At 44.8% G+C, this 13,287-nt stretch overlaps 1 protein-coding gene across 2 annotated transcripts in view; it reads right to left on the bottom strand.

Annotated features, from left to right (window-relative positions):
* Window positions 1-4,068, bottom strand: part of ADCK1 (aarF domain containing kinase 1) — a 78,276-nt gene extending 74,208 nt beyond the window's left edge. Inside the window, exons 1-2 of one of the 2 annotated variants that reach the window (XM_055716546.1) lie at window positions 3,983-4,068; window positions 943-1,080 (exon numbers count right to left, since the gene is read on the bottom strand). In XM_055716546.1, the coding sequence (XP_055572521.1) occupies window positions 943-1,068 (126 nt within the window). In that variant the 5' untranslated portion in view covers window positions 1,069-1,080; window positions 3,983-4,068. Of the gene's footprint in view, window positions 1-942; window positions 1,081-3,358; window positions 3,379-3,982 lie in introns of those variants that run through there. The other variant, XM_055716547.1, reaches the window with a different exon arrangement.
* Window positions 4,069-13,287: the final 9,219 nt, after the last annotated feature.

Genomic DNA, 13,287 nt, shown 5'->3' with positions numbered 1-13,287 from the left:
GCTTGTTTCTTATTGCATCTGCCCTCAGGAGCTGACTCCCTGTAAAACCCATTAATGAAGTGCTTAGAAGTCATAGAATATGCAGACAGACAGCTGCTTACCACTGGGGGTCTGTAAATGATGGAGACTGTGGCCTGAAGTGACAGATGTATAATGCAAGTGAGGTATAGAGAGACTGATACCCCCTCCAGAGCCTCTGTCCTCCTTGTTCCTGGCTGTTTATGGATTCATCAGTGAATATCCTCAAGGATAAGGCAGAAACCTGTTTGGCTGGCAGTCTCGATTCTCAGGTTTTCTGGAGCAGTGATCAACGCAAGGGTGAATGATGCTAGGCAGATGAAGCATTTATTTTACGATTCTGGAAACTAATCCAATCTCAGAAGTACATCATCTCCCATCCTCACTTTATTCTTGCTTTGAGAATGGTCCTCAAAACACCTTCCCTCCTCCTCCCAAATCTCACATACTAAGGGTTACAGGGCAATGGCTACTGTAGCATATCAATACAACAACCATGATCCTTAAAACAAAATGTTCCAATGTAAAAAACGGTATATGTAGACAAGACAATTTGAACTAGGTCACTGTTAAAGGCAGCAGGACAGTGTACCTGGGTGACTGGTGGCTGATGATGTGGGCCCAGAGTGAGCCCTTGCTCTTAAAGGTCCTACCCTATTCAGGGAAGCAGTGACAGTTATCTGCAGCCCAGTATTTCTGGGTCTTTCCAAAATGTGCAAACGACAGCTCTGTTCCTTATATGCTTTCACCTCTTTTCTCCCCACTGTCAGAAACTTGAAGAGCTCCCTATTGACCTTCTGACTTCCAGAGCCAGCTGCCAACTGGAAATGCTGAGAGGGAATGCAAGAAATCCAAAGTTCTGGTGAAGTCCGGTTCCCTTACCCACCTAGAAATCTTCCTGCACATTACTAGGGTGACACTTACTGTGGCAATGGCTCGGCCCACACGAACAACTCCAAAATCATTGGGATCCACGAACTTGTTTCCATACAGATAGATGCCAGAAGCAGCTGCTGCCAATGAGGCCAGTTTCAAGGCCCTCCGTGCCATGGCTGATGAACCCTGCCGAGACACAAAACAGCAACTGTAACATCTGAGAAGGACGTAGTGATCTGATGCCTACAGCCCCAAGGGACCTGACAATCCAAGTTTTAATTGCTCCTTTGCTAATGATGTATCACTAGCACTGCCCCCAGCCAAGAGCTCAAGCAATCACACAGCAAACAAACATAAGCTGTTCTGCTGTGGTTCCATTGCTGTTCCTAATTCAACAGTGTCTATGGGTCACAAACCCAATAGTAACTCACCACTAGACCTTGTGCCCCCACAATATTTGTTTGTGGTCCCAAAGGCTTTACAAGGAAGTACAGGTGGACAGAAAGAAGGGAGTACAAGCTCACCAAAAGTCAATTCTGATCAGAGCAATAGGCCACCCCTTCAATGCAAATGTTTTGAAGACATCACAGGATAGGCAGATTGCAGGGGGATAACAGAAGATATAAAAAAGCAGGGTTTACAAAGAGCTCCTGCAACATCAAGAGCACCCAAAACTTGTTGGAAACTCTGCCAGACTAGTGAAAGTGTCTCACTGCTGATGAGTGGTAGGAGAAAAGGGGATGCATCCCTGGAGGCTGCATGCGACACCAGCATCTGGTGGCAGACAGCCACACACAGTGCAGGGGATGGGGGACCAGATCAGAGTGACCAAGCAAGGCTTGTTTTCTCATCATCACCATCCTGTCCAAGGGCCAAGCAGGGATTGCACTGGTAGAATGGACATCTGCAGGAATCAGCCGCCTAATCCTGGCTCTGTCACAGGACAAGCACAGGCCTGGGGTGAGACACTTCTCAGTTTTTCTCTGGGAGACAAGAGTGGGGAACAAATGCATTTCCCACACTAAGCACTCTGAGGCACTGCATTCCTTGCTTACCGTACATATAGTGTAAACATATAATTCAATACATGTGACATATATATATTACAATTCTTTATGTCACTTCAGAGGATTCAGACCTGAAAAAAAATACAATTTAGGTATATTTTTCTTTCCTTTCCCTTTGGCTGGTATTGTATAGAAAATATGATTGACCTTTTTTTCTGCTTACACCACAAATCAAGAGGCATGGTTCACCTACTCTGCAAGGTCTCAAAACCACCCTTGACAGTGTGGGCTTTTACCCCATCAAGATGGAGTCCACTAATCCTCCCACTCTTAGACATGATTGAGAAACTTTCCTACTTCTCACTGTGAAGCTTTAGCAGGGTCAGCCTTTTCTCTCGGAAGCCTTGTAACCAAAAAACACATGGAGTGACACAGGTCAAGCCTTTCCAAGTAGTTCACAAGAACACAATCGGCAAAATAGGCTAATATAACACAAGAGACCTCTGCACACGAACCTTAGCAAAACTTTATTATTTCCTTTTATTCCCTTATAAGCCCTTGGTAATTCTGAGGCAGAAAAGCTGAGACATTCAGTCAGCACCTGTCAGAGCTGCCTGCAGCATCCCAGCTCCTTCCCCTGTTGGAAGGGGTAGCTGACTGATCAGGACTCCTCTGAATCTGATATGATCAAACACAAGAGAAAATAAACCTGGCCCCCTGACTGCAGCCATATGAGCACACATTTCCCCAAAGCAAAGCTGCCCTCCTCCCCCTGCCTCAATGAAATTCTAGAAATTTGGGGGCTTCTTTCTGGAAGACTGATGTCTTTTGTACAGAAAACTCTTGTATCCTCTCTCACCTTCAAAAGACATTTTCTGCAACGCGTTTTAATTAAACCATTCCTGCTCCTTGTACATTTCTGTAAAATTTCATTTATTCGAAAGCGAAAGGTGCAGGCAGTGACTTTTTTTTAACACAGAAAATATGCCTCTCTCTTTCATTATTTTTTCCTTCACTTTCTTTATTACTAAAAGAACATTTGCTTGAAAGCAGGATGCAAGTCCATCTGTTCTTGCATCTTATTCCTACCTGCAGCTATAATCTGCAGTTCGTGACATCACATCTATTGCCATACCCGCCAGCTGTACGTCACGAACAGAAGATGGGAACTTTAGGTAGCAAATAACCAGGCAGAGCAGTTGAGCTCTTTTAGCAACAAAGTTTTTTCACGCTTAATGTGTTGTACCAATAAAAAGGGGAAAATTAAAACCCCTTCAATATAAGGTGCAGAAATGGAATTGTCAGAAATCAATTGTATTACGAAGTTTTGCATAAGGTGTCAAGGAGCCTTTTCCATGTAAATGAGCCACCCTAGGGGTATCTTAAAGACCCTGTCAGCTGTGACACACAGCTCAGGATGTCACCGCCTCTCCTTAAGGCCTGCGTTGATGAATCACCTCCAGCTCTTCTTTGGCCGAGCTGAGCCGGCTGTTTCGCCTTTCACACGGCTTCGCACACGCAGGGCTCCCTCTCCTCCCGCCGGGCTGCTCCCACTCCTGCTCGGGGGAGCCGGGCCGGGCGCTCACCGACTCCTCCCGGCGCCCAGGTGTGACAGCCTGGGGACCCAGGGCCGTCCCCGCAGCGAGCGCTGCCCACCCCCGCGGGCGGCGGGGACGACGCGGCCGGGGCCGCCACCAAGCCCCAGCTGGGCCGATCCGCCCCTCAGCGCCGCGGCCCGAGGGCTCCCCGTCAAGGACGCGAGAGGCCGGCTCCGGCTGCCTGCGATTCCCCCTCAGCCGTGCCGTAACGTGCCGTGCCCCCCGGCACAGCGCCCGCCCCCCCGGCTGCAGAGACACCCCCGAGCCCGCCGAGCCCTACGGCAACCAAGTCCCCGAGCCCGCGGCCTGCAACAGCTGCCTGGGCCCTGACCCCTCTGCCCGGCGGCGCCGAGGGGCCGCACCGGGCCGCGGCGCCCGAGGCCGCGGCGAGGGGTGAGAGGGCAGCGAGGGGCCGGGTCCCCGCCCGCCGGACCCTGCGGCACCACGCCGAGCCCGCAGCCGGCGCATGGAGCCGGCACTTACCGCCTCGCCGGCGCGGCGGCGCTTCAACTCCCGCGCCCCAGCCGCCTCCCCCCGCTTCGCCGCGCACGTGGTACTGCCCTGCCCGCGTGGCGTGCTGGGACATGGAGTTTCCGGCCGCGGGCGCTGGGAGCGGCGGGGGCGCGGCGGGACTGCAAGGGGCGGCCCTTGGGCGAGCCCACCGGGGAGCGGCGGGGGGGCTGTCACCCCGCGCTGCCCTCACGCCCCGGCGCCTGCCGCAGGGGTGCGCCCAGCTGCGAGGGAGGGGGTGCATGGGCAGCACCCCCCGGCCCGGGGTGCAACGGGGTCACACAATCTCCGCTTTAGCAGCGGGGCTTCCGACCTGGCCCCGGCTGCTGAGAAAAGCCGTCTCCTGCACTCTTAAAAAAATCTCCAAAAAATACTTCAGTAGGCTTTTGGTGTTTTGTCACTGGAAGTCCTGCAGCTGGGAGAAGGGATGTATATATGTATCCGTATATACATAGATATGTACCAAAAACCATGGGAGAAGGTAGAAACACCACACGCGGATGCCAGGGTGCTCCTTTCCTACATCTATGCAGGTGCTGGACGGGCACTGATGCGCTTTCATTGACTAAAAATCAGAACCGCTCCTTAGCGAAGGGTGCGGATTTGCCCAGGGTGCTGTGCGAGTCTGGCTGTCGTGACACATCAGGGTCAGGTGTGAGCACCGGCACCTACAGCTGTAGCACGTGGGCTGGCAACGCCGTGTCTGCTCTCACCGCTTGTCCTGCTGCTGTTAAACACAAAACAATGTCGTCCATCGAGCGGTCAGATCCTTAAGCAGCATAAATTGATAGCGTAAACTATGCAGCTATACTTAGCTTTTGTCATTCAGGGAAATGCACACATGGCTGCCTAACATCAGCTTACATTTAAGGGTATAATTCCAAAGGCCAAAGAGATGTGCATCATAAATATCTCAGAAACTGCTGTTCTCTGTCCAAGAGAGTGAACCAGCAAAACAACTGTGTTCATCAAGAATAAAAGAGCTGTTGGCGACAAGAAAAATAATTGCAGAATGAAACAAAAAAACACCTTCTCTGCAGCTAACCTTTAGCTCCTTACTATAAGAAATGAAAACGGTAATAAATTTTATTGTATTCAAGGTTCAATGCAAAACCAATCTTTTCACCAAAGTCTTCTGACAATAAAGATTACAATAAGAGAGAAAGAACCAAGCAGAGAATGAAAAACTATTGCTGAATTGTCATAAATAGTGTAAGAGAGACATATTCCCTGAGGCAAATACCTAGGTTGATACTCACCCACTTAAAACCCAGCATTCCTGATTGAACTTTTCTCCCATTGTGAAAAGAAAGCAGCTCAACATTGTTTCCTGTCAATATCTTTCTGATAAAGAAAACATGCAATTCAATAACACCTAGGAACCTATCATGGAAAACTGGAAGTACTTGGGACAGAATTAAGGACACAGCCACCACAGTTAATCCTGAATACTATAAAAGGATGCCAGAGACCAAAACCAGAATGAGACCAAAAGGAACTTAGTAATTCTTTGAGAGTTACTGTTTCCAGCAGGATGCTGGAAAGACTGAAACAAATCCAGGAAAACATCACCACAAGAAATATCCATTCACATTTGCAGGGATACAGTTGCACGGAAAAAGGTAGAGATGGGGGAAAAAGGGATCTAGAAACACTTGAAGCAAAAGGTCTCAGCTGCTAGAAGTAATAAACCAGGACATGGGGCTCAGGGAAAGGTCCTGATGACCAGACTGTCTTCCAGGATGAACAGGTTTTTCATCCAAACTCCTGTGGAAAATGTTGTACAGGTAACCTGTCCACCTTCTCCCCAACTGTGGGACAATAGTATATTAAAGATTTTCCTAAAAGATCAACATAATATTGGGAAACTTTGCTGGGTACCCCTTTTGTTTCCATCTGGCTTCGCTTCACTTTTGTTTTCCTCCCTTGTCCCCTGCAGCAGATATTAACATAAATACCTGCATAATGTGGGCTTCCTGCTAAATATTATCTCCAAGAAACAAAGCAGCTACAAATTACGAAGGGCAGAGTTAAGGGCGATTACCCTGCCAGCACACTGAGGGTACAGGGCTCACATGGCCAGTTGCTGCATCAGCCATATGATGGCAAAACTGCCTACAATCCCATAAGTTTCTTTCTCTTCTTGGACAGATGGGAGCTTTTGAACTGATGGGGGGCAGTGAAGCATCCCAGCTCAGTCCTGGACCATTACCAGTTGTGTAGGAAAGACTATTTTTGGAAGGAAGCTTTACAGTTTAGAGGGTGATGTTAAAAGAGGAAGAAAATAAAAACTCAGGGAGATGTGCACATGAAGTACTACTGAGAAAATGAGAGAGAAATGCGTGCAGTTTGCGTGAACGTGAAGTAACCGCTCTGAACCACAGAATAAATAAGAAATACAGGAAAAAGATCTACTGCTCCTGTATTTACTACAGACTGTGGAAGTTTTGCTGTAGATTTTTGTGTTTGCAAATTCATGACCTCCACAGCTCAGGCTGATACTGAGCATAATAGCAGGGCATCCATTTAAAGCTACTGTGCTACTGCATATAATAATCCAAAATAGAGAATGTAACCTCAGCACAGCCACTGATTCCTGATCACAGCTCGCTGCTTCTACCCGGGATACTTAAGACTGCGGCCCAGGCTATCAATCCCCTGCTTTAATCTCTAGACAGCACATGTTGGCAAAGCTCCCAGCAAAGGGAGCAGGTCAGTATCTGATTTTTGCTGGCCTCTCCTGGAAAAGCTATGGGAGGTTGCATCACATTAATTCTGTTCCTCGCAGCTCTAAGTTAAACAGGCTGATGCTGGGTCTGCTGCGGAAGGGGGGGGAAGGAGGGGGGGAAAGAGGCTTTTGTAGTATAACAATGCCGTGTGCCTATGTGCAGTGGGCAATTATGTAACCAACGCTAGATCTTTCTATAATTGGAACAAGCACCTAGTTAGAGTGATCAGAGCTCTTTTGTGTGAGGCTGCACCGGGGTAGGCAAGAAAAAACTTGGCTCAAAAGAAAGATGCTGGCTTGATTTCCCTTTCCCTTTCAACTGGTGAATAAATTCAATCTCAGATTGCCCCAAATTGCTGTGAAAGACGAAAATCGGAAAGTGTTTCCTTTTCATTCTTGTTGAAGACATTTGCATCCCAGGTGTGAATCTCACGAAATGCAGAAACAAACCCAAAGACTCAGGCCTCTCTGGCCCAAGCACCAGCGCGGGAAGAGCAGCCTGACTGCCTGAACAGAGGACAGAAGGTCAGTATCAGCCCTCCCCAATGAGAATCAAACTCTTTTAGGTTCACTTAGAAGAACATGGCAAGATATCTGGTGGGTCTCACTTATACTGGATATTCCTCATGTATGGGAGGAGACATGGGAAAAAGAGATCAAAACAGTCCCAGAAAGCAGGTCATCCTATGATTTTGTGGACTCAGGGAACCCAGTTTAACAAGGAAATATGAAAATATATAGGGAGAAAATGCTACCAGTGCAGCAGGAAGAACAGCTTGACCCAGCAGGTCCTTCACTTTTCTGTTCTGTCCAGCCATTCTGTGGATGGTCGGCAACACAAATATTGAAGCAGATCCATCTTCTGCAGCTATAAACTAGTTCAACTATAAAAGTCACTGTAGCAATGCCAGTTCATACAAGTTGAAGGTCTGGCGGGTGGGATCTCTGCTGCTAGAGGTCTGTACTTCTGAAATTACTTCTGGTTAGTTCAGGTCACCAGAAGAAATATTACAAATACCTGTGTATAAGGATTGACAGTTGTGCAAATCAACATGGAAGACAGGAGGCAAAACAACCTACTTGGAGCTAATTCCAGAAGATAGCTTAACATCCTCCCACAGGTCTTCTGCTAGGCCAAACCCACCCAAGTTCTTGGTCCAACTTCAAACGGAGATTGGCAGGTTTTGCCTCTCAGCAATGGAAAGCTCAGAGTTGACTCTGGGAGCCATCAAATTTTAGAATAAGATCTTCTGACCAATCCTACTGTACAGAGCCAATATTTGGATAAGACATCTCTTGAAAGAAACATGCCCATTGCCCCAGGTCATTCAGTCTCTTCCAGTCAGTAGTGACCAATGTTTGAATGTGACAACAAAAAGTGATGTGCTGCTTGGAAAGCTGTGCTTTAGGTGAGCTGCAAAGTCCATTTCTACTAGTATTTTGTTCCTTTAAGGCCTCTGCTCAACCTTGTTGCCCAATATCAGTTTGGACAAATGCACACTGCCTCCATAGTGCTCTCTTGTAATTTCTGTTGGCAAAAAAATTCCCCTTTGCTAAAGCTGTTGGTGACTACAGGATACTCCACTTCTTCTTGCAGGTCACGGAGAAGTGTCAGTAGGCCACCACATCCTGCGTGAAAATAAGTTTATCAAGCAGGAGTGGAATGTATCTAAAACCATGGCAAAACACCCTGGAATATGGAAAGTGTTACAGAAGTACAAAAGACCATTTTTGCCTATCTGAGAAAGTTGACTTCTCTACAAAGTACAACAAATAATAGAAATTAAACCAGCCTCCCTTTCAGTCTTTCCAGAGAATACAGATAGGGCTTGAAAAATTTAAAGATTTTTACAAAAGCATTAATAGACTTCCTGATCTTTTTTCCCCCAGCTATAATTATTCCTCCTTAATGTCGCCTGTAACCCGTAAGAGAATATGAAGTGCAGGGGTTGCTGATGTGGCTGAACCTTTCCATCAAGGTAAATCTCTTCTTTTTCACTGTTTAGCATCTTACCTGTGGCATAATTTATCCCCTGAGTTGAGAAGTATCATTTATTTTGAACATTTTTTATTCCGCAATGTGCAGTGACTGTTAGGCATGCAGATATCTGATATTAACAATAGCTTATTCCATTACTTTATATTGTCATCTTCATTTCTTACAAGATATTTCATGAACCATTTAATTCTGCCTTTGCAAATGTGAAAAGTGCTGAAGCAGATTAAAAAGGTGCAGAGGATTTAACAGCCTAAATCTACCCCAAAAGACTCCTTGGAATGCATCAGAAATATGCTCTCAAAACCAGCTGTGGTATCCGCATCAAACTAAAAATGTCCCTGCTGGCAGCCATGCCAAGGATTAAGTCCTCCACAGAGCCTGAACTCCTTACCCACCATACAGAGGACCATTTTGGCGTGATCATTTTGTGAAAAAGAGATGTATGTGGAAACCTGATAGCATTATTGTCCAGAAATGTTCAGAAAAAAATATTATGGTAAGAACAAAAAGGAATTCATCCTTCTTTCTTTGAGACAGATTTCTTTTGGGGGAAAATGTGTTTAAGGATCTCAAAACCATTCCTTGCCTAATGTTTCTTTTTATCAAGGCTCTGCCAGAGCTGGCATCTTTGAAACATTACCAGGTCTGTTCAGAAAAAGTCCCAAACTGGGAGAAACATGAAGATGCACAAAGGTATAAATTCAGAAGAGAATATTATCTTTTCTTGTCTGATGCTGTATATACTGTGGGTCATTAAGTTTCAACTGGCTATGGGCCCTGTTTGTTTGGGCTTGCCCAAAGCAGATCTTCAATAATGAAACCATTTCTTCCTGAGACTTCAGCTTTGATTAGAAGATAACAAGGGATTGACAAGTGAGCACCTCCCACGGTGTCCACAGGTTAATCACTCTCATTGTTAAATATTTCTGCCTAATTTCTCATTTGAATTTCCCTAATTTCTACTTCCAGTCACTGGTTCTTGTTTTATCTTCCTCTAAGAGACTAAAGCATACTTCCAGATTTCGCATTTTTAACTTGTACCAGTACACATACAGGATGGTCAAATTCTTCTTAATCTTTTGGTAATGAGAAAAATATACTAAATGTTTTACTTTGCTCGCTCAGATCATTTATATTTGTAATGCAATTGACAATAAGGATAGATAAATAGAGTTCACCTCATTCTAATCTAGCGATGTAACATTTACCTCTTAACATTTCACCACAAAACAAGTTTTCTTATTTTATTTCCCCTATACTTGCAATTAACACTAGCCTTATATTATCTTTGTAGTCTTCTAACTCTATCTTCCAGTATTGTTTTAGAAACCTGAACACCAGGACAACACAGGGTCCCTCTGGAGTTCACCATATCCCTACTTCTACATCCATAGGCTGCATGAGAATTTTTGTTACTTCACAGCACAAGAAACTCATGTTAGGCTGCTTCTTTCTCATAAACCTCCTGGATCCTTTTCAGAGTCACTGTTGGCCAGGACAGTCTGTACTTAACCCCCCCACTTCTTACTTCCAGATATAGAAGTTTGCACAATGTGATATTAGAACACGTCTCATTTAAATGGGCTCTACTTACCAAGTAATCTAGCTCACTCTGGATGACTTTCCTCTCAGTATTACTGAACATTTTGCCATTCATTTTTAAATCTATGAATTTTATGAATAGCAATTTCATATTGATTGGGAACTGATGAAAATGGTGACTAGTATAAGTGTCCCTTCCTCTGTAACTTCGTCAGAAATACCTTTATGTAGCACTGATCCACCACTGGTGATTGCTTTTTGAGATGCCAGCCAGTTCTCCATCCAGGTAGCATAAGTCTTCAGGTGTTGCATAGTGCTAATTTGTTAAGCAAAACAACATGAGAAGTAGAAGCAGAAGTAATGGGTGGTGTACCAGGTCAGGTTTGAGGACAACTATGTGAATAAATTATTTCTTTGGCCTGGTGGCTAACCTAACATAAAAAATAAATTGTTTTCTCACTTCAAGAAGAAAATGGAAAAAAAACAAACAAAAAAAAACCAACAACCCCAAACCAAAAAATGGTTCTATGTTGGGGAAAAAAATTATTAGCTCAGAAATTAAACACGTTCTGGTTTTAAAAATTTTACCACTTTCAAAAAAAGTAAGCTCATTTGGACTATACTTGGCCAACAAACATTGCTTTCTACTAAAGCTCGAGTAGTTCACTTTGCAAATGTTTAAAAAGGTTTAAACTTTCTAAACTCCCCAGTTTTTGAGTTCAGAACTTCTCAAAAAAACCACCCTTTTTTTACGCCAGCAAATATTTTTGACCAGTTAAACCATACATGTAAACATTTTCTACATTTGATACATGATAGGTAATGCAGAGCAGGGACAAGAAGTTATTCACAGCTGGATTAGCAGCATGTGCATAAAATAAAAGCTGCGATATGTTTCCAGAGCCATATGGTATTGAATAAGCTTGTACAGTCCCTTTGTACCATATGGTCCACTGTACCCATATTCACAAACTCAAGATTAGCCACCTCAGACATAAAAATTAAACCACAAAAAGAAAGACGTTCAAGAGAAAGAAAAAAGTATTAAAAAGAACCAGTTTTTCTTATAGCCAGGCAGCCATAAACATCTGCAATCACGAACAGCTTACTGTCTGCAAAGAGGAAGCAACTGCACAGTTCTCAGAACAAGCCATGAGACTGAGGAAACCAAAGGAGTATCTCCCTAGTGCAGGAGCTGAAGGAGATTGTTTACCTACAACTTTACCTGCTTATCAAGAATTTTGTATCATGGCTGTCATATGAACTGTGTTGCAAAATAGTTCACAAAGTTGTATATTCGCCATACAGCATTAAATATTGCATCACAGCAAAGGAAGAAGGAGAAATGTCAAGGTAGGAGGGAGAAAAGATAATTTTTCAGCTGAGACCAGTATAAAAGCTGGAGATAAGTGACCCTGGCAACTTCTGATGGTGAGAGGAGGCTCCTGAATCAGGAGGCAATATTGCCAGACGTGACAACAGCAATTCTGTTGCTAAATGACTGACAGAAATGGGTAGGAGAGATGACTGATGAGTTTTGCTTAGGAAAATTATTGATAAATGATATATGTCAAAGTCTTATATCTTTAGCTTTGTCTAAAGTGCTCATAAGAGGCCAGCTGTCTTGGAGAGAAGGGGAAGTATCTGTCATTCATAGAGCTGATGACAGAGCTGCTGTCACCTCAATGCAAAGCCAAAGTCTGATTCACACTGCAGATTACAAGAGTTTTGGCATAGAAAGACTGCACCAAGACTGTCCGTATCTTCCACGAAACCTCCACCATCCTAGAAATTGTAGCAGACTAATTCAGTCTGCAGCGTTACTCTACCTTGCAGATTAGATGACAAGACAGACAAAATGACTAGAAGACTGCAAGACAGACATTTAGTCTGCCTTACAGTCTTCCTGCCTCTTACAGTAATTTTTTCCCTTTCTAATAGACCGTGTTTGTTTCTTAATCATTCTACCCTTTTCTCCTCTGGGCAGCTTCTGTTTCTTTTCTAGATGAACCATGCCTAGCACAATGGGAGTCTTCTCCCTTTGATTCACTAGATGCAAATGTAACAGTGGCAGTTACTAATTAATAACTAAATTTCTTTCTTTATATATGATACCATATACTGTCACTTCAACATAAATAGCAACTTAGTCATTTAAAGCTCCAGCTAGTTCCCATCTACTACAACTTCCTGAGAAGTGTTTTTCCCTATTTCACACGTTAACTGTAGAGTACATCTTTGCTTGATTGTAAAAAAATTTCTATGTAACATTATGGATGCCCATTAAACATAGACAGTACAATTCCTGGCATTTAATGCAGTTAAATCTATTAATTTTTATATCACTTTCAATTTTTTTCCTTCTTTCTCATGTGCCAATTTTTAAAATGGCACCTAAGTAGCAAATATCAGAATAAGAAATTTTGTTTCAGTGAATCTGCGCTGTATGTTCTGCTTTTGACTTGGGATAACTTCAGCTGGATGCATGCAGTTACTGAACTCACTGGAACTTACCTGAATGTCTGAGGGGAAAAAAATAAAAGAATACTGTACTGAGCTCCTTTTTCTTCCAACCGTGCCTAAGGGATTTGTATGGCTCTTGCTTTCCTGGCACAGCCTTGTTGGGATTGGCACCATTGCCACTGGGTCCACCTCCTCTGCCCAAGTCTGCTGAGGCCAGCGATGGCTGGGGAGCTATCCAAGTGGGACAGACACACGGTACAGAAGTCACCGTGTGCGTCGCTTGCAGGAGTTCATTAGACTGTGGCTGTCCGGGTTTGGCAGTAGATAGGGGACTGGGGCCACGGGCAGTGGGCAGCTCAGCTGACGGTGTGCCCACGGGTGGCTGCGGCCTGCCCCAACCCATCCATTGCAGCGGCCAGGAGGCCAGCCCGCCCGGACAGAGCCGTCCTCCTGCGCGCCCTAGCTCGGCTCTGAAGGAGACAAACGGCCCATAGGTCCCTCCGAAAGGCCGTGCAGCCCGAGGGCGCAGCCGCTCCCTCGACGCTG

Source organism: Falco cherrug, chromosome 7 (genome assembly GCF_023634085.1).
Source record: "Falco cherrug isolate bFalChe1 chromosome 7, bFalChe1.pri, whole genome shotgun sequence".
NCBI classification, from domain to species: domain Eukaryota; kingdom Metazoa; phylum Chordata; class Aves; order Falconiformes; family Falconidae; genus Falco; species Falco cherrug.
Note: the sequence above shows the minus strand (reverse complement) of the source record. Positions and strands in the feature narration are given on the sequence as shown.